General features: G+C 49.5%; 7 protein-coding genes across 7 annotated transcripts; 2 read left to right on the forward strand and 5 right to left on the reverse strand.

The window, feature by feature from the left end:
* Nucleotides 1–478: 478 nt before the first annotated feature.
* VTN49DRAFT_14 (uncharacterized protein) lies at nucleotides 479–2,329 on the reverse strand (the record flags this gene model as incomplete). Its single annotated transcript, XM_069409009.1, has 3 exons — nucleotides 479–877; nucleotides 2,187–2,267; nucleotides 2,324–2,329. The coding sequence occupies 3 exons, from the start codon at nucleotides 2,327–2,329 to the stop codon at nucleotides 479–481; spliced, it is 486 nt and encodes a 161-aa protein (XP_069272709.1).
* Nucleotides 2,330–4,849: 2,520 nt separating this feature from the next.
* Nucleotides 4,850–5,119, forward strand: VTN49DRAFT_15 (uncharacterized protein; the record flags this gene model as incomplete). Its single annotated transcript, XM_069409120.1, has 1 exon — nucleotides 4,850–5,119. One exon carries the CDS (start codon nucleotides 4,850–4,852, stop codon nucleotides 5,117–5,119), a length of 270 nt encoding a protein of 89 aa, XP_069272710.1.
* A 723-nt stretch (nucleotides 5,120–5,842) lies between these two features.
* Nucleotides 5,843–10,417, reverse strand: VTN49DRAFT_16 (uncharacterized protein; the record flags this gene model as incomplete). The annotated part of the gene is made up of 3 exons (XM_069409231.1): nucleotides 5,843–6,495; nucleotides 7,033–9,985; nucleotides 10,046–10,417. The coding sequence occupies 3 exons, from the start codon at nucleotides 10,415–10,417 to the stop codon at nucleotides 5,843–5,845; spliced, it is 3,978 nt and encodes a 1,325-aa protein (XP_069272711.1).
* A 1,240-nt stretch (nucleotides 10,418–11,657) lies between these two features.
* Nucleotides 11,658–13,066, forward strand: VTN49DRAFT_17 (uncharacterized protein; the record flags this gene model as incomplete). Its single annotated transcript, XM_069409342.1, has 6 exons — nucleotides 11,658–11,849; nucleotides 11,907–11,943; nucleotides 12,003–12,070; nucleotides 12,127–12,500; nucleotides 12,558–12,628; nucleotides 12,684–13,066. 6 exons carry the CDS (start codon nucleotides 11,658–11,660, stop codon nucleotides 13,064–13,066), a joined length of 1,125 nt encoding a protein of 374 aa, XP_069272712.1.
* A 148-nt stretch (nucleotides 13,067–13,214) lies between these two features.
* VTN49DRAFT_18 (uncharacterized protein) lies at nucleotides 13,215–14,782 on the reverse strand (the record flags this gene model as incomplete). Its single annotated transcript, XM_069409453.1, has 2 exons — nucleotides 13,215–14,502; nucleotides 14,562–14,782. 2 exons carry the CDS (start codon nucleotides 14,780–14,782, stop codon nucleotides 13,215–13,217), a joined length of 1,509 nt encoding a protein of 502 aa, XP_069272713.1.
* A 479-nt stretch (nucleotides 14,783–15,261) lies between these two features.
* On the reverse strand, nucleotides 15,262–16,349 carry VTN49DRAFT_19 (uncharacterized protein; the record flags this gene model as incomplete). Its single annotated transcript, XM_069409564.1, has 3 exons — nucleotides 15,262–15,526; nucleotides 15,578–16,244; nucleotides 16,313–16,349. The coding sequence occupies 3 exons, from the start codon at nucleotides 16,347–16,349 to the stop codon at nucleotides 15,262–15,264; spliced, it is 969 nt and encodes a 322-aa protein (XP_069272714.1).
* A 1,611-nt stretch (nucleotides 16,350–17,960) lies between these two features.
* Nucleotides 17,961–19,847, reverse strand: VTN49DRAFT_20 (uncharacterized protein; the record flags this gene model as incomplete). The annotated part of the gene is made up of 3 exons (XM_069409676.1): nucleotides 17,961–18,024; nucleotides 18,084–19,157; nucleotides 19,222–19,847. The coding sequence occupies 3 exons, from the start codon at nucleotides 19,845–19,847 to the stop codon at nucleotides 17,961–17,963; spliced, it is 1,764 nt and encodes a 587-aa protein (XP_069272715.1).
* Nucleotides 19,848–20,074: the final 227 nt, after the last annotated feature.

The raw sequence follows: 20,074 nt of genomic DNA on the forward strand, positions 1-20,074 counted from the left end.
CGTGCACTAGATGGCTTGTTTATTGATGAAATTATTCACATTCATAGTTTTGGTCTTTGTAGCAAGGGAAAGAGAGACCTAGGGCTCAGTGAATCACGTGACGGTCATTCAATGGCCTCCCAGAAGGGTTGGGCCATTATAGCCGTGTAGGCGCGTGCAGTAGCGGAGATTTACGCCGATTGTTAGGCAAGATTCCGTTAATTTGGTCACACAGATCTTGACAGAACTTGATGAATGTTTTCTTTCGAACGGTAGAGAGGGTGCGCAGATAAGAGGGCATATGCATCGATCAATACACCAAACACAGAAATTGTCACTCCAGAAATAGTATCGATGCGAAGTAATATTTCTAAAGTCACAATATTAAATCAGAGGATTATATTTCATTTTATACATGTGATTCCTGTGGAAGTAAATGCTATCGATTTGGATACGATGGAACCACAACTCTGGCCATCTATGAAGCCAATAGTCATTCCTATTGAGATTCATCATCTCTCCGATTATCCAACTCAGAGAGCTCCATCTGCGACGTTAAATCATCCTGCAGCAAGGGTTGAGACTGGGTTGTCTTTGGTGCGTCAATGACAAAGAAATCGTGCTTCCCCTCTGCCACAGAGATTGGACTTTTGCCCATAATTTTCACCCATCTTCCCGTTGAACTTCGCGTTCGCGAGCGCGGTGCTGACAGTGTTTTCACCACCGTCTCACCCTTCTGGCCGTACAGATACGTTGTCAAGATCCGTCCTTGGGACGTCTTGTTGAGGTATCGGCGAATTCGACTGGCATCGGCCCGACCAATGAAGGTAAGGACAGGCGATACATGTGAAATCACAGAAATAAGGACGAGCACAATGAAGGCCGGGACCACATATGCCTAGCGAGAGTGGACACGACTCTGCATGTACTTCACAGCCAGGGTATTCGATGTCGGTTTGGATATCATGCCATTTCCTTTTTGAGGTCTTGAACAGTTATGCGCTTTCGCATCATGCACACCCCTTGTTCCCGCAACAGCGTTGGAGGCCATATCGGTTCAGATCAGATTCAGAATTTTTCCGGTGGTTTCGGCTGTTTTGGAGAGTTTCTGCCACCGATGATATATGGCCAGATTTACTTTCCCCGTATAGTCAGGGACGTTAGCACCCCAATTCATCGATAATGTGGATATCAGTCCTTTCAAGTAGAAGTCAGAGCCTGGGAGATTGTGCCCCTTCCAGTTGGCACCAAAATTCATATCAGTTTTTCCAGGAAGGTATAGAGACTCTTTCCGCAGCGTGTATAAGCTAACATTTCCTTGGTCTTGACTGGAAACAAGGCCCCATGATGGCTTGACATCATTAAGTGTCAGATTCGATCGCTCAACCCCCCAGAGAGGCTTGGAATCCGCGTCCGGGTAAACCTTGTTTTGATTTCGTTTATCTTGATGGCCGACAAATCATCAGTACAGTTGAATCTGAATGTGATGCTCTTGATTGTCGCCTCGGCTGTCACTATGCACGAATAAGTTGGAATTATCCAGTTGCTGCCGGTTTCAAGAACGTCAGTTGACTTATCAACGTTACTATCTGTTCTCCTTGGTGTACCAAACACCAGCCCACAGACGGCAACAAAATTGTCGATGCCAGCAATGTCATCCCAATGTGCACCAGAACACATAACCTACAGATGTTAGCAAACATTCTAGCCTGTCAAAAACAGATAACTTACTGACTAAATCGAAGCTGGAAGTGCCTACGTTGAAGGGATTTTCGTACAAAGCTTGATCACCTGGCATGGCCATTGTGGAACCAAAGGGTAAATCAGGCAGGTAGTATCCGTATAAACTGGTCAGGAACTGAATCTGGCAAAATGTTTCAACAATAATATCTGGTTCTGCTTTCTCGGACATCAACGGGAATTGCTTTCCCACATGCGAGTTCAAATACGAAAATTCCGTAGAATTCGGGTCACTGGAGCCCGATATTTGTCACGTCCAGGAACGCTATGGTTAATGCATTGTTCATCCAGGCGCCCTTGTAGGCTCTGTCCCATAGCCGTGGTTCCCGTTGCATATAGCTCAGTGGGTAGATGGAGTATGACAGGTCCAGATTTGCAAATCCGCCGCGATCAGACAAAACGAAGTAGGCAATAGTGGAGGAGCTTACACCACTAGTAAACCTGTGGTTATTAGATTCATCACTCACTGACCTTTCAATGCCAATGTTAAGCGTCAAATTTGTGTCGACGCACTCTGACTCCGGGTCGATAAAGAGGAGATCTTCCGACTAGGTGCTACAATATGGAGTCCTCGGCGGCGCACTGTAGTTGCGGAAACCGATACCTCCATTTTTCACGTCAGCAACGAGACCTTCGACAGCGAGATATTCGTCGGCCAGAATATTGCTCGAGATCATGAGGAAATCATCGATGGGGTAGGGTTAGCCATTGTCAGGCGCAGTCTCACCCGGCCAATCATTGATCCTCTCCCAGGAATAGGACCGCGCTTTAATGTTGAAGATGCTGGAAACAGAGTCTTCCATGTTCCTCAAGCCGCCTTGAATGCTTCAATCACAAACTGCGGTACACGGGTGTCGTAGTAATGAACTTTGTGGTAGACACCGGTTTCATCGGAAAACGTAGATACGTTGTTGAACGAATTGGGGCACTTGACTGAGCCCAATTCTCCGCAGATGCGACTCCATGGCAAATCCGCTTGCGGCCGCGCCAATCCAAAGTCTGAATGGTCTTCAATATAATGGAATGTAGCATTCTCTTCCCATTCGGCGTCCTCGACGACGGTTTGATAGAGGCCCAGTGGAGTGACCACGGCGGCAATCGCAGTCAGAAAGGCAAGGAAGCTTTCTAATCGCGTAATAAAGACGATGTGCCATGGAACCCCCGAATCGAAGCCGAGTCCGCAGCAAGAAGAGTCGGCGATCGTGATGCATGCAGAAAATGTCCGACTACAAACCTAAATCTTTGTTGGTACAATCAATCATGGATAGATTCGTACAATCTCAAGGTTGTCTTATACCATGATACAGCAGACGTTATGGTTGAGTTATCATGCTCTTCCCTCAGGGAACCAATAAGCACAAGAGGCAACGCAAGGGGTATGAAAACTTGGACTTCAGTGGGATGTTTTCAGTCGACTTAGTTGATGATAATCTCCAAGCAGGTATGCCTCTGCTAACTGAATGCGACCGCCACTGCGATCATACCCGAGCCATCGGCAAAATCGAAGTCACTGAGCGTTAATACCATTGTGAATGAACTAAGACAGAAACTCAAGGCTTCGGCGCTGCAAGATCTATTCGCATTTATTCCCTAGGATTTATAATAACCTCATAGCAACTTCGACTGTCGAGCGTCCTTCTGAACTTGGCAAGTTTCGGTCTTTTCTTCTCGGTGAAATAATGATCTCATACGCTTTTCATACTTCCCAGGACACCGCCTGTCGTAAATCGAGAGATAATCGGAGTTTTCAAAATTTGACACCGTATATTCTGTTCCTACCTTTTGCAGAGGTGTTCGCACAGGCATTGCTCAGCAGCCTCAGCTTCTAGGACTCAAGGGTATGCTCTGTGGGATTGACTTTCTGGTATGCATAATTCAGCCCTAGCAGTCTATCCCAAGGAGTCAACTATTGGCCATGAAGATTGTCTGATAGGCAGCCTAAACTCTTGGCCCATCGGCCACGGTTCCAACCGCACCTTTAGTTCTGTCGATCCCCTTCATCACTGCCTGCAAACCCCACAGTTTACAACTCTGCACTCCGTTCGCGTGCAGAAAAGTACTCGTATGTTCTGATATCTGCCAGCTGAAATTGCTGATCTCACATCTGCACATCGGGCTCTTGACTTTGTACTACTAATGTTATGATTGCGCCCGGATCGAGTGAGCGATGGTCGTGACGAATACAATTGAACCACTATTAGTGTTAGTGTGCCTAAAGACCTAAACACGATGCTTGTTGTCAGCTTAGTATTTACTACCTTTGATTTTTGCTGGAATCACGCGAATTACAGAAGTTTTACCAATGGATTGGCCTTACGACTCCGTCATTCCAACTGGCAGTCAACCCATGTGTCAGCCAAAATACGAGCCGCGACCCATCCATTGTTGAGTTTGATCTGCAGTCGCTAATCTCAATCCCCAGCTTCTTGCCCACGATAGCAAGCTGAGGGTGAAAACGGAGCCCATCATAGAGTGCACTCATACATATAACAGTGATATGTGTCAAACCAATGAATTGACTCTAAGATTTGATAGTCTTCGAACTTTCTGTCCTGGACGCTGGACAACCTGCGATGAAATCTTAACGACGAGTCTTCAATTTTCCTACTATGTAGGTATTCTCAAATTGAGTAACCGACTGGAAAGAGACTTTCCTGAGATCCTGTTCTCTTCAAGCAGTCACAATGGTGGTGACTTTCAGCGATCTCGATGTTGCTGATGTCTCGGGTATGATCGCAGCAGCTGTCGCTCTGAGTAAGTATACGCATTGATAGTCAAATTCTGCTCCCATTATGGAGCAGAAGCTGACAATATTCTACCCAAATTCAAATTCTCACCCCACTCGTATTGGATATTGTACTTGTTGGTACCCAGAAGGAAGACAGCACGAGCGCAACGACAGCTTCACCCTTGTCTTGGTATCGCTTTCTCATGACACAAGAGTGGAACCTGTCCGTCATAGGTCTGTGATCGGACGATTTCTCCATGCTTTACGATGGCTCACTCTACTTTCTGCAGACTCGGCGTCGATTCGAAGTGTCCCTAGGCACATTGTGCTCATTACACGATTGAAGCCTGTGCTTGCCCGTTTGGCTGCTATTGCAGCCGTGGTCACTCCACCTCGATCCTGATGGGCTGGGCCGGCACTAGTCGAATGCGTCGATTTTTGAGCAAGACGTCCCAAGACCGGATATTGACGACGTATTTGTACGGGAAAGGCAAAGGAATTGTTGCGCAATCGCAGCTGAAAACCCACAAGCAGGCCCGAAGTTCGACGAGAAGATGGGTGGAGAATATGGGCAAGAATCTAGTCGCTGTAACTGAGGGAGAGAATGATTTGCTTGCCATTGATGGTCTGCACGCAGTCCAGGCGCAGCCTTTGCTGCAGAAAGTCCGATAACGCAGAGAGAATCCGTTGCATATCATGATCATGCGCGATGATACAACTACTTTCTTCTTCTCCATGTAACAGAAATTACTACAACGCAGTGATTATCCTGCAATTTGTCAGCCAAAAAGAATTTTTGCTATCTAAAATACTTGATTACTGCCGCACTCGATAGCAACCTTGGTGACAAATCGCAAGGACTTAGGCTATTGATCGCACCCATCCATCCCTTGCCCCTCCCGCCGCATATCCTCGGTGTCCTGCGGGAAGAGGATTTACTCCGTCCGCCCAACCACAATCTCTGCGGTTTCATGGCATGGTTCTATCGTAGCGTTAGATAACTCATGAACATACTATTCTCCAGAAACAATGAGATATTGTCGGGAAAAACTGGGATTTATTCTGGAGCGGTCCGTGTCAAGAAACTGCGAAATAAGGAATGTATTGATTGTAATTCTTTCTCTAGTTCTCTTGCTTTTCTACTTGTCCCCAGATGTCCTGGAATCTGAACTCATATATATACATGAGACTGGGTCCGACAACTAAGACAACATGTAGCAAAGATAGAAGGCAGGCTGGAGAGCGCTGCCAAAAATATGAATATGAAGGATCATGACAAGACTGAAAGTGTAGAAGATGGAGACTGAAATGATACATAGATGTAACGTTTTGTATGGAAATGGTATTGTATCGCTCCACACCGCCTGACACACCCCCCCAGCGCTCGGAAGCCTGTCACTGGGAGAGTTTGTCTTTAATATCCACCAGTCCAAGATGTTCGCGGAAGTTCTGAAAAGCTTGGGCTGGCAGAGGTTTTGTCAACCCATCTGCGGGAAGCTTCTCCCCTGGCATCCAGTGAACATTGATGGTTCCGTCTTGCACTTTTTCACGAAGCCAAAAATGATGTATGTCAACGTGCCGAAGTCTAGTTTTCAGTTCAGGGGTTTCAGCGAGCAACAGCCGCAGTGTCTGGCGATTGTCGGTGGCGATAGAGAGATCATGTTCAGGATCGAAAACAATCTGATGGAAGAATCTTCGCCAAGCTATGAGGTTTTTTCCTGCAGTGGCGAGAGCGAGCAGTTCAGCTTCGGTTGATGAAGTTGAAACTGTTGGTTGTTTCCCAGATCTCCAGTCGACAGATCCTCCGAACAGCTTGAAAAGAAAGGCTTCAGTGCTTCGTCGGTCGGGATTGTCGCCAAATGCGGCATCAGAGTATGCTTCGAAGCACTTGTGAGTTTTCATTGGGCCATATTCAAGAGCAAAATATCGAGTGGCATCAAGATATCGAAGAGCAATGTCAACCGCATCCAAATGTTCTCTTGCGGGGTTCATGGAGAATCTGGATAAGTGGCTCGCTGCAAAGGCCACGTCAGGTCGAGTAGCCACCGCTGCGTACATGAGAGACCCTATTTTTTGCTGAAACTCTTTAAGTTGATTTCGAGTTGCTGAAGATGAAGCAGGTCCAAGAAGTTTCGTCAACGGAACCTTTGGAGTTCTGGCTCCGCCGAGATGGAAGCGATTGATAATTTTATCAATATATGAATCTTGGCAAAGCCATAGTTTGCGCTCGCTTCGATCACGAACAATTCGAATTCCGAGGAAGTACTTTGCTTCTCCCATGAAGCGGAGCTTGTAGATTTGTTCGAGGCTCTGCCTAATTCGATGGCGTTCTTCTGCATGGGCAAGATGAGAAATCCAAAGGATGTCATCGACATAGAAAAGAACAATCACGCGACCATTGGAATAGATGCATGTTTCATCACCAACAGGCATCAGTCCAAGGCGTCGTAGCTGTGCGCCGAGGTCTTTGAACCAAAGGAGTGGTGAACGCCGAAGTCCATAGAGCGCCATAAGAAGTATCAGGCAGAAACCTGATTCTTTGTACCCAGGGGGAAGCTCGCAGTACACAAGTTCATCAAGCTTACTGTTGACGAATGCGTTGGTCACATCCGACTGATCGATATCCAGGTCGAAGTAAGCAGCGAGTGCCATAATGGCGCGAAATGAGCGTAGTGCCAATGTTGCTGACCGGGTGTCTAGTGAGTTGAAGGGTTGCTGGTCCCCGCGTACACATAGACGAGCCTTGAACTTTGTGAGGTGTCCAGAGTCGTCGAACTTGTACGTGAACACCCATTTCAAAGGTATGATATGGGCGTTTCGAGGTCGACGAATCTTACGAAAAACACCCCGTTGATCTAATTCACCCAGTTCTTCATCCATGGCTCTCTTCCAATTTGGCCAGAATGGATGTTTCCTGGCTTCACCGTAGTGCCTGGGCGGAGGCGGAAGCTGGCTTCGGTGAAGAGAAGGGTTCTCAAATGTTCCAGCCATGAAGGATGCGAATTGTATGGAAATGTAATCATCGTTGTCCTTCCGGGGTTTTGGCTTCCTCTTCCCTTCAGTAATGTTCGAGGGGTCTATCCCGGCCATCGATCGAGGTTGGCGCTTTGTTTTGAGCTTCGAGTGTACTGATCCATGGATTTCCGAGGAATTTTCCAGACTTGATGGCTCGGGGGTTGAAGGGATTTGGGAAATGCGCGACTCTGCTGGTTCAGGAGTTTGGTCTGGTGTCGCATCCGGCGTTGGCCATGCTCCTGGTGTTGGTGCCGCGCCATTGATTGTATTCTGAAGGTCTTGCTGAAGGATATCATCCGGTGTGAGATCTTTCGCATTATCGTTCTCACAGGGGGCTCCAGAAACAGGGGGTTGGGAGACAGTTCGTCCGGAAGAAGATTCATCGTCACGTCGACGGCGATATTGAATTTCATCATTTGAAGCTTCGCTCAGTTCATCATTGACTTCTGGTTGAGCCATCGGAGGTTCATGAGTTCGCATAAGGGATTCTACCCACGGTCTTACCCCGCTGTATCGTTGCGACTCGTCAAACTCGACGTCGCGCTCTCTTGAAATGTCGTTAGTATTGGGATTCCAGACACGGTAAATGTTTGATGCCTCGATCCCGGCAAGGTACTGCTTTGTGGCGCGTGGGTCGAGTTTGTTCTTTCGAGAAATATTCTGAGTGCGGACATAAGCTGCTGCACCCAGGGCGCGGAGATTTCCTAAATACGGCTTCTCTGGCCTCCCGACAGCGTCGTGTAGGACTTGAAATGGAGTCTTCCATCCAAGGCTTTTGGTCGGTGTTCGATTGATGAGGAAAACTGCATGGTCATGGATATGTGGCCATAGATTCTCAGGCAAACCGCTGTCAATCCGGAGTGCTCGCATACGTGTTGTCAGCACCCCCCCAGAACGTTCAGCAAGGCCGTTTTGTGAAGGAGCACCAGCTGACGTCGTCTCAACCTGAATCCCTAGCGAGCGAAGATATGGGAACAGTGGCTCAAGGGATGTCTCGTTGTCACAACGAATAACTCGAACTTGTTGACCAAATTGACGCTCAATGTAAGCAAGCATATTCTGGAGTTTTTGTCGCGCAAGTCGTTTTGCAACTAATGTTTCAGAGTTGACGAATCGAGAGAAGTCACAGATACCGTGCAGGACGTATTTGCTTCCATCAATTCCTTCGTTCAAAGTGATCAAATCAAGATGGAAGCGTTCGAACGGCCTTCGACCTGTAGACATTGGGACACGGGATATTTTCTGTTGTGCTTTGGTAAATTTGCAGGTTTCACAAGAGCTAATGTCGGGGCCTCCCTTAGTGATTTCGACACCTTCGCAGGCCTTGGAGAGATGCTCAATGGCTTCTTTTCCAACGTGTCCAAGGCGGATATGCCACTGCCATGGGGTTCCTCGGAGTATTGGACGTGTGCGCGATGATTGAACTCCGTGGGATGCAATCGGGATGTCATATGACTCCTTAATTGGATTATATTCAAGAACCCACTGTCCATGATGCCGCTCAAGATGACAAAAAGTGCGGCCATCATGTACAAGTGTATCATCCCGATTGTTGAAAAAGACACCGGAGGTGTTCAGTCGAGTCACTGAAACAACGCTCGTATGGAAATCGGGTATGTATAGTGCTTCAGAAAGAACCATACTCCGGCGAGATCCATTAGGCCCGTTGACGTATATCTGAACACGACCTCGACCTAAGGGTCGCGGCGTGGAGGCTCCAGCGAATACTTCTTGTGTGATGGCATCGTCCTGATAGTCGAGGAAGCGCGATCGATTGTTACAAATGTGGACATTAGAACCCGTGTCAAGGATAAACGAGTCCTTCAGCGCATGTTGAGACGTTGCTAGCGAATTGGACACTTGCATAGTCGCATGGACAAGGAGCGGTGACGACTCCTCTGAGCGTTGCGACTCGGGCTGATTACGCTTCTTTTTCGAGGAGCGTTTCGAATTCTTCTGTGCCCGTGCGACTTTTTCACGAAGTTCTTCATTTGAAGCGAGAAGCTCGTTGATCCTTTCGGCAATTTTCCGATCGCGCTTGAATCCAAGGGGAGCAATGTCGGGGTTTAAATAGAAGCACTGAGAATAGAAGTGCTTCTCTCCGCAGACACACTTCAGATTCCCCTTAGGCTGTTTCCCAGGACGTGTCTCGCTAGAATTCTTCTGGCCCTTCTCGTTTCGGGCACCAAGTGTCGCGAAGGATCCAAGGCGTTCTTTTGGGGAAGGGGACCGATTGCGATCGGACGAGTAGAATGTCCGGATTCGTTGGAAGTCGGTGATGACTTCTTCCAGAGTTGGATAGTCTTTGAATGATTTCCGGATCAACTCTCGTCTCATATCTCGGATGTCATCAGGGTAAAGATGTTCCACGCAGTTGTAGAACATCCGTACTGCCTTGTGATTTTCGGTGTGCCCGATTTGTCGAGCCTCAGTCATAATGGCTTCGAAGTCCTGGAGCCATTTATCAAGATTCTTTCGGTTCGGGCCTTTTTCAATGGTGGCGATCTTTGCTTCGATCATCTTCTCTCAATCGTGATCAAGGGGCGCGCAGTGCTCCTTGAGACGTTTGAGACGCTGTCGAACGTCGGTGACTCCTCGAATTCGAATATGGAGGTATGGACTAATAGTATCAAGAATGAGCTTGTTTAGCTCAATGAGACGTTTCTCCTTGGTATGGTATTCTTGGATAGCGAAAGCGCATTTCTCTTGCGCTGCTTTCAACCGCTCCTTCTCAAGCCATGTTGGTTCTCGGTTTTCAGCGACGGCTTGAGGGATGATATCTTCCGGAGCAGGATACTCCGGCTTAGTTAGGGTTGGAGCGTCTCGATCATCGGCGGACGGGTCAATGTACTCCCATACGCCGTATGTCTCTGCCTTCTCACGGATCCGCTCAAACCAGTCAACCCAGTTTGAGCTCCCCTTCAGAATAACCGAGGTGTTCACAACGGACGCCATTTCGACAAGGTGTTAAACACTAATGGCTCCGTAGAACAGTACACCGCGGTTTCAAAAACAGTGGTGGAAAGTGCTCTCTCCTGTCAATGCAGGTAAGCAATATCACTCAATGAGCACTTCAGAGCCTCACCGGGCTCATAACTGTCGGGAAAAACTGGGATTTATTCTGGAGCGGTCCGTGTCAAGAAACTGCGAAATAAGGAATGTATTGATTGTAATTCTTTCTCTAGTTCTCTTGCTTTTCTACTTGTCCCCAGATGTCCTGGAATCTGAACTCATATATATACATGAGACTGGGTCCGACAACTAAGACAACATGTAGCAAAGATAGAAGGCAGGCTGGAGAGCGCTGCCAAAAATATGAATATGAAGGATCATGACAAGACTGAAAGTGTAGAAGATGGAGACTGAAATGATACATAGATGTAACGTTTTGTATGGAAATGGTATTGTATCGCTCCACACCGCCTGACAGATATTCCGCAACTTGCTCAACGATTTTCTCGATTTCTAGATTCAGGGTCCAGGGATTTGGGCGAATGATGGCGTCTTGGACCCACAGGGTCCAGCTCCTAACCGTCCCCGCGAAGTATAAAACGCTGTCAAGTCTAAGCTGTCCAATCACGTCAGATTTTCGCAGAAGATCCTAATGGTCCACTTCAGCACCAATTATTCTGTTCTGGGTTACCCAGTGACTACGCATCTCACTGCGGGTCACGTGATGATCACATTGTTTGTCCAGGGTCTTTAGGGTCGACTGATATTGATCTCACTGTGCAATCGATTGAAGCGGATGACCCATTGTGCAAGTTTTGCCATAAGTTGGGGTCAGCAAGCGCAGCGAAGCTGCAGCCCTATCTTGTACTCTGCAGGTCGAGCTTTTTTAGGTATTGGCGTCCAACGCCAAAATAATGTTGCCGTCCAAGTGAGGGTGGTGAGACGAAGATTAGACTAATCAACGGATAACTAGGTGCATATTCCGGGGTGATACGCGACTGGCCCTTGTAAATAGTATGGATAATACATGTCAACTTCCAAGCTCCCACCTTGTCCAGACTGGACGAAAAGAGGAACAAAGAGCAAGGGAGAACTTTCTATTGAAGTTTTACCAAAAACAAGTTGGACACGTCCAAAAAAACATTCCTCTATGGCAAAATATATTAATCGCACTCAAGATGGCAGAGGATCTCAAGTCTGAGTTCTTCCATTCTGCTCAGCCGGTCCCATACCCATAGGAATCATGGCATTTGGTGCAGATACCTGGCAAGAAGGTGACTTCAAACACCCAAACCCGGCACTGCGTCGTTCAATAACGATCGCATTAATATTTGCCTTCTTTCTGTCAACTGTTGCTGTTGGGCTGCGTCTCCTGGCGAGGAGAGTCAGTGGCAATCGATTGTACTTGGATGACTACCTGATCATTATCGCGCTGGTACGTTGCATCTCCTGTGGGCAGACGACAAGTGGATATTGATGGATCATTCGTCAGCTCTTCAAGTATGGATGCTCCATTGGAGTTGCAATTCGTGGGTTTCAAGAGCTTCTCGGTGAAATTAGAGCCTCTAACTGACCATTCATTCTTCAGTTATGCGCAACGGCCTTGGATCGCATATAGACTTGATTCCAGAAAAGAATGTCCAGACATTTTTCCAGGTATGGTGAGCATCTTTCACAGACGGCAGCACTCTTGTCCTAATCTGATACCTTAGATAAACTGGTCCAACACTTTTGTTTACTCCGGTTGCATCTGTTTCATCAAGCTGTCCATCCTGGCGCTTTACAGGCGACTCTTTGCCGTCACGCACATGGTTATTGCAATCAAGGCGACGGCCGCATTCGTCATCCTCTGGACTTTGATCCTGTATACAATCAACGGCTTTCTTTGCATTCCCGTGAATAGATTTTGGGATGCGACAGTTGAAGGAGCTTGTGTGGATATGACAAAGTTCTACTACGGTCAACAGATCCCCAACATTATCTCGGACTTTGTCATCCTCGTCATGCCCATGAAAATTATCTGGGAATTGCCCATCACCAGAGTCCAGAAGGCGCTTTTGTCGGGGGTTTTCCTTATTGGAGGATTGTATGTCTACTTGATTGATGCAGCCAATTTGTTTTTCGCTAACGCCGCCTGCTGTAGAACGCTAATATTTGACATTTTCCGTCTAATTGCTATGATCCGCCTTATGAAAGTTGGACCGGACGTCACTTGTGAGAACCGGATTTCGCAAACTTCGTGCCACAGAGCTGACAACGCAATTTATAGACAACGAAGTGCCTGCTGCGGCATGGACGTGCCTCGAAGCCGCCGTGGGCATCGTCGCCGCTTGCCTCCCTAACCTCCGTCCACTCATGAAGCTCGGATTGCGGGGTTTTTGGTCGCAGCTTCGTTCAACCACCCAGCCGTCCCGATTCAGCCAGCAGACTACTGCTGCGAAAACATGCTGTAGCGAGGATACCAGCGCGTCATTCGATATGGACGTGTACAAGAAGCGGATCGAGTCCATGAGTCCTGACGGTACGATGGCTCATCATCTGTGTGAAACCAGCGTTTGGGTGATAGATGATGGACGGACAGGATGCGCGATCAATGACATCGAGTTCACTGGCAAGCAGAAGTTCCCTGCGAGAGGTGATGCGCAGGTGTGATTGCGTTCTCTATGAGTACTTATATGTGTTATACCAGTCAAATCTTTTCATTGTCGATTGTTGCTTCCTAGACGTATCATAATCATATTTCCTTGTCTAAGCAGGCTCGTGCGTTGACAGCATAGAACTATTCTGTCCAATGAACTGACTAATCTTCAAGCTTTCCCTCGATCGCCGTTCGTAGCCACTCTCCAGCTTCCGTCACCACCGACAGATCATCCGCTGAATCGTATGTCAGTGCACCACTCCTCAGTCTAGTCAAACGGACGCGTTTTTCCCCATGTCCTGCCTCTCGGCCCCAGAAACATGCTCGCCGCATGACAGACACCATCTCATCTGCTTGGCGAGCGAGAACGGTCTCTTGGATATTATTAGCCTTCCGATCTTGCGAACTTGCCAATTGCTCTTCTCGACCGCTTGCTGATTCAGCAAGCGGCTCAGATTTGCTGCTGTGAACATATACATGTACCCAGGGCAATGTGACCTCCAACCGCCGGATGCCTTTGCGTTTCCAGCTAGGCTCATTGCTGCCGTAGTCTAGTCCGTATGGCGGCCATCGTAGCAGGTTTTTTCGGTGTCGTGCTGGCTTCTTTCGTGTTTCTGGTTGCTCTGGGACAACTATCTCCGATTCATCCGCTATCTCTTCATCAAACTGCAGCACGTCTTCTAGGACGTCCAGAGGATCCAATTTCTCCAGAACTGGGACAGGGTACTCCGGACCTGTCAGGTATTTCGGGAACCGTTTGGGGGCGTCTTTCCCAGGTGATCGTAGAAAGAGGAGCGGCGATGCAAAAGAATCGAAATATCTCGAAGGCGTGTCGAACAATTGCTCCCGCGCTTCTAGCAACGGTACGAGATCCGGCGGTGCCGGAGCCTTTATTCGCCGGGATTTTCGTTTGATCTTGGCTACAGATTCCGCCAAAGCCATCTCTTTTTCCGTATCCAACCTTATAGTAGAGTCACTCTCTTTGATCCTGGCAAGGACTTGATCAACTTTTTTGGGGTCAACAGTGCAAAAATCGTCCAAGCTTGTCCAGTCGCAAATCGGCTCGACAACCGCCACTGATCTCACTTGCTTGGCTTCTGTCAATGCGAGCATCAAGCCCAATGAACCGCCGACGTGTCTGCCAAAGACACTTATGTACGTTGGTTGCAAATTTTCCAAGACCCAGTCAAAGCCGAGAAGAGTGTCGTGGACAGGCATGGGATAGCGGTACATTTCTTGCTTGCCGGCTTTGCGTTTCTTCGCAGATACAGGGCCAAGGCGATAGTTGATCGTTACGACGGTAGACTTTGTCATCTCCGCCAGGATTCTCTCGGGTGTAGAGATTCCCGATGCAGTGTCCGAGCCATTATCTCTTCTACGTAACGATGATATCGGCCCCGGGGGAAGATACAGAAGAACATTGGAACCTTCCTCTGGCGAGTGCGTCACCCTGTGTATTTTTTTGGTCAGTAAGAGCACGCTACACCAAATGGAAACACACACACACACCCCAATTTCACGGCCCCATTGAGACCCGCAAGCACATCAATCTCTTTCTGAAAGCGTGGCTCAATCGTCGCCGACGCAAAGCGCCGAATTGAAAAATTCCATGGTATTAGTGGACTATGACAAGCTCGACGCGCCGCCGCGATAGACTTCAGATCATGGAAGAGGTGACACGAGGTTCTCGCGTAATAGTTGGCATGTGAAGAGGTTGCGATGAGGCGCATAGTGTGGGCCCATGATGCGTCGATGGGATGCTGGCGAACTGAGTACTCGCCTAGGTCCTTGTTATCGTCCCTGGTACTGCTTCGTTTCGCGCTGGCTCCCGGGACGCGTAAATTATCTTACTTCAGTTGGCAACTATGCTGCGATAAGATAAGCAGCGCTTGGCATGCCAGTTGATGTTTTTGGCTCGGCTGATTCCACACATCCACTACATAAAACCTACAGACCAGGCAATTCAAAGTCGGATTAAGTGAAAGCTGTACATTCAATGCTGAACCATAACCCATATAGTCAATCATGTCACGTTAGGATAACCTACGCCAGTGCAAAACCACAAAGCAATATGCGAACGCCGGTACCAGAATGACAAAGGAAATGCAAAAGAAAAGAATTGAAGGACGACATCATGTAGGGGCCCCGGCACGGGCCTCACACAGTGATGTAGGACGCAAAGAATGCAGCGCGCCAGTCAGCCGCCCCCTCAGTACGACTGGTTCATACGTGCGGCGCGGCCCGAGTAGTAGCTGCTCCCCTTGGCAAAATAAGGGTGCATGCAAGCCTGCTTCGCAGAAATTCGACGGGCGGGATCGTATTCGAGAAGCATGTCGAGGAGGTCCAGGCCAGCCTCTTCGAGACCGCTAACCAACGCGTAGTTGTGATTGCGCTTCCATTTTGGGAACGTCGGTTTGAAATCGGGGTACGAGGTCACACCTGGCCAGATCGACTCGTCAGGAGTGCCGAGAGTGCTAAACAGCATTAGTTATTGTCGAATCCGCGAGCATTGGGCAGATACGTACCGGAAGATCTTGAAGATCTCATCAATCTCCGAATCTCCTGGGAACAGAGGCTTGCGAGTGCACATTTCGGCAAAAATCGCACCCACAGACCACATGTCAACGCCAGTCGAGTACTGCCGACCGCCAAGGAGGATCTCGGGCGCACGGTACCACAACGTGACGACCTCGTGGGTATAACTCCGAAGGGGAACACCAAACGCACGAGCAAGGCCAAAATCGGCAAGTTTAAGATTGCCCTCGCGATCAATCAACAGGTTCTGCGGCTTCAAGTCACGGTGCAGAATCCGATGGCTATGGCAGTACCGAACACCCTCCACCAGCTGGGCCATGAACTTCTTGACCATGGCCTCGCCCAGTGCTGGACGGTGTGTGATTGTTCCATCCGGGAGGGGTTTCCCACGACCACCCTCGCTGGGCGGTAGGGCCTCCATATACTTCTTCAAGTCGAGATCGAGGAACTCGAAGACGAGGTAAAGCTTGTGACCATCAGCGTGGACGATGTTCAGCAGACGCACGATATTCGGGTCGTTCATTTCCTTGAGAAGCGAGATCTCGCGGATTGCCGTACTGGGAACGCCTTCATCTTCGGCTTCGAGACGGATTTTCTTGAGGGCTACGATTCGATTGTTGGTGAGGTCCCGGGCCTTGTACACAACGCCGTAGGTACCTAGTGGCGGAAGAGCCTGTCAGTAAAAACCGGCACGACGGTCTTTCCGCATCAATGCCGTCTCTTACCCTCGCCAATCTTCTCAATCTTCTCGTAATTCTCCATGGTGGTTAAGAGCTACTGCGGGAACGCCGAGATTGTGTGGTTCAGGGAGGAAAAAGTGGCAGGAGTACGAGTACCGAAGGATGGTCCGACGACAACTACCTGCGGGAATGAACACGGCGGAAAGGTAATCAAAGATGGTTCCCTCGTCAACAGCAGTTCATCCTGGCACGCGCGGCCCGAATGAGGAGGAAGAAATTTCTCGAAAGGAGAACGATGAGTGGTGGAGATGTTTGATGTTTTTTGTGTCTGTACACAAACAAACGCGTCTGTGGGCGGTGAGGTTTCATCCGATTGCGAGGGATTCGTGAATTTGGGCTCCAATGGCCATTCGGAACGACCGTACGGTGGATAACTGACTACTCAGTTACTGTACAGGGTAGATAAGGATAAACAATGCAGATTACATGACAGTCAGGACGGTGATGTGCATCACGGCAACAGAAGTAGAGAATTAAGCCCCCCCCCCCCCCCCCCCTCGCAGTTTCATCCACAAGCAAACCACAGCCTACGTCATTTAGTGTTAAGACGAATCGCATTCCTGCAATCCTTTCCTCCATCATCAAACTCCGTTACCATGGGCAGGAGCCAAAGGCCTCTCGGCTGGCTCCATCGGAAAACGCTTTGCTGCCTGTCAACACACCGACGTCGCCGAGATCGACTGCGATCCCACCATCATTGACCTGACGAAACTGGATCCGGATACCCCTCCGCCTCGTCCAGGTCGCGAACTCGCTGTCGAGTCAGGATCTACGCGTCGCATTCGATATGTCAGGTATACGGGACTAAACACAGAATCCCTAGGGAAGTTGATTGGGATTGACCCTGTTTGTAAAGCACGGCTGGTCTCGGGTTGAGAATTCCCTGCTTCAATATGTGCTTGGAGACAGTCTACGCTTTATTCTCGCTAACGCCTGTAGATCTCTGAATAGTCCCATCCTTACTACCTCTGACGTCCAGGAGAAGTTGCTCGATTGCCTACTGCACCGAGATCTGTCCAACGGAAGACACTCGACTAACATCCCTGCACTATGACGTTCCCTTTCCTAGCCCGTCACAGCAGCAAACAGTCGACAGTCAGAGTGCATCCTTCGTTGTAGCAGGCGGCAAACAATGACCAAGCCCATCAATCCTTCGACCCACAGACCCTTCACCATCCACACCTTTCTGGACAAGAGGCTGTGCTGGTTGAAACTCAGAGATCAATACATTGACCCGGCCATGCCTTTGCCATCAGAAATTGCCCATCTCTGACAGCATGCTTTCCCGACGACGGCGCCCGAATCTGCAACTGTATAGATGCCGTCGGCGGATCACCATGCCAGCCTACATTGCGATGTGGATGCAGAGGATGACGCAGGAACAACTAGCATAGAGGTTGGCCATGAGGGGCTTTTCGTACTGAGCGGCAATGATGAACAGAAATGTGAGATCCTAAGACTGCAGTTGCGCGATGCCGTGTACCTGACCGGCCGGTCGAGGTTCGCCTGGCATGGTGTTTCTGACCCCCATGGTTAGAGGAGCTGCCGGCGGAAAGAGAGGACTGCGTGTTCCGGAAAGGGTGGATAACGGGCAGGGAGTGACATTTCACGTGCGGCAGAAGGTTAAGGCAGGTCATGAGCCGCTAGACGTATGTGGCGTATGACTAGGTAGACCTTCACGGAGCCAGGATTGGGGTCTGTTCGCCAAGGTAAGCTCAAATAATTCGATTAATAGGGATGTCGGGATTGGTCTCACATAGGACGCATCCCTGATCCAGTGTAAGTAGTCGCTGGATCAAAAGTGCTCGATACCATCGGCATGGATTGGCTTGGTCTTAGAAACCCCTGCACGGAGCCTGGACTCCAAGTATTAGAACCCCCGTCCCTGTTACCACCGGCATCCGCTGCACTCGGGCTGTCACTCTCCGCTTCTCTTCCATCGTATCTTGATGCTCCATTCATCTGTCGCTGTCTCTTCTCAGGAGGCTCATAGTATGAATTGGAGCGTGAATCGTTTGGCCGGCTGCTATGGCCTTCACCGGGCTGAGTATTTGTATTTGTAATATTAGAGCTAGCATTGGTAGAGTCAATGCTTGCAGGGCGATCAGTGTCCCTGGGAATGCCGACACGGCCCATGCCTTTGTCGTGCATAACGACACGCTTCCACTTCGCGACCACATTATCGTAATCCCACCTTGCCGAATCCGCGCTAATAGGGCCCCCCTCGCGCACTTCCAGCTCCCGCACGACATCACGCGACAACGGTAGCATATCCGGCGGGAAGAGCGCAAATTCCCGGGGCCATTGACACGAGTTAATCTTGTGGATTTCCTCGCGCAGCTGATTCGCTTCTTGCTGAACACGCGCCAGCTGCTCTTCGAGCTCCTTACGCTTCTCGGTCTCGCGGGCGAACGCCCGCATCAGCTCGAGTTGCCAAGTGTCGCGTCGTACGTCCTGTGGAAGTAGCATCCAGTGCTGATAGGCAAGGTCGAGATGTCGCGTGCTAATCTCTTCATGTTCCTGCGCTTTCCTATTGATCGCATCCGGATCATTCATGGATACTAGCCCTTCGCGGGAGTCCGACGGGGTTGGGGAGGGTATTGTCAATTGCTCCGTCCGCCATTGCTCTATGCGAGCGCGGAGGGCATTTCGGACGACCTCGACATGGGCGAAACTCGGTGGGTCCAACGGGATTGAAGAAGCGGTACCAAAAGGGTGAGTCGAGAATAAGGCGGGAGGTAGGGGCAACAGCTGTAAAACCAGCGACGGAAACGTCTGTGCCTGAACATCGAAATCGAATGGTGAAAGGCGAGATGCTCGTACTCGGCTCCTTAGATTGCACGTCAGCTTCGTGTTCAGGTTTGTTTTGAATGGCGTTGACAGTTATTACTCACGCGGCAGCTTTGACATTATCCAAAACTTCCCGTAGTGCTAGCTCCAGAGCGCGGACAGTTTCAGAGCCAGAAGAGCCGGGTTGGGTAGCGCGAATGGTGTAATCGGCTGCGGGGTTTGTCGTTGTTTGCGACTGCGTCTGCGGGTTCTGCGAAGCCACAGAAGACCTATGCGACGCGTCTGCATTGTGAACGTCGTTGATTACGCCGGTTGCCTGCCAAGTGGGCATATTGAAAAAATACCGCGGCCCATGGTGTGAACCGTCCGGACCGGTGCCGGAGCTCGCGTTAGAATCCGCCGGTGTGGCGGCTTGAGGTTCCTTGCGCGCAGAATCGACATTATTTTCCCGGTGTTTGTTCGAAGATCGCGCCTGTCGCCGGGTAATGGCGCTGCGGATGCGCCGGATTTCCTCAATATCATGGATTCCATCTGGCTTCTTGTTGAAGAGATACTGGTCGAGGTGCCGGCCCAGCGAGGAAGACGTAAAAGCCTGCTTACAGTACTTACACACGCGGTCCTTGACTGCGCCAGGCTTCGGCGTGCTGTCCACAGCCTCATTGTTTTTCCCAGAAGGCTCTGTGGAATCGGCAGCCCCTGGTTGATGCTCACCATCCGGGACTTCGCCCATCCTTGTGTCGAGGCACAGATCGGTCTGCTCCGACAAGGCTGAAGAGCAACAGTAGAGGCGGCAATTGGCGGAGGATGAAGCATCTCCCTTCTTACATTGGAAATTTTTTAACTAGAGGAAGTCGTGGAGTTGGAACTTGGGCCACGTTCTCCTGAGAGCATTAACTTCGGCAGTGTGTGTGTGTCATTCTCCCGGCCTGCCTATCTTTTTAGACATCGATGTTTCGT

This window comes from Thermomyces lanuginosus (assembly GCF_041956635.1).
Source record: "Thermomyces lanuginosus strain ATCC 200065 unplaced genomic scaffold VTN49scaffold_1, whole genome shotgun sequence".
NCBI classification, from domain to species: domain Eukaryota; kingdom Fungi; phylum Ascomycota; class Eurotiomycetes; order Eurotiales; family Trichocomaceae; genus Thermomyces; species Thermomyces lanuginosus.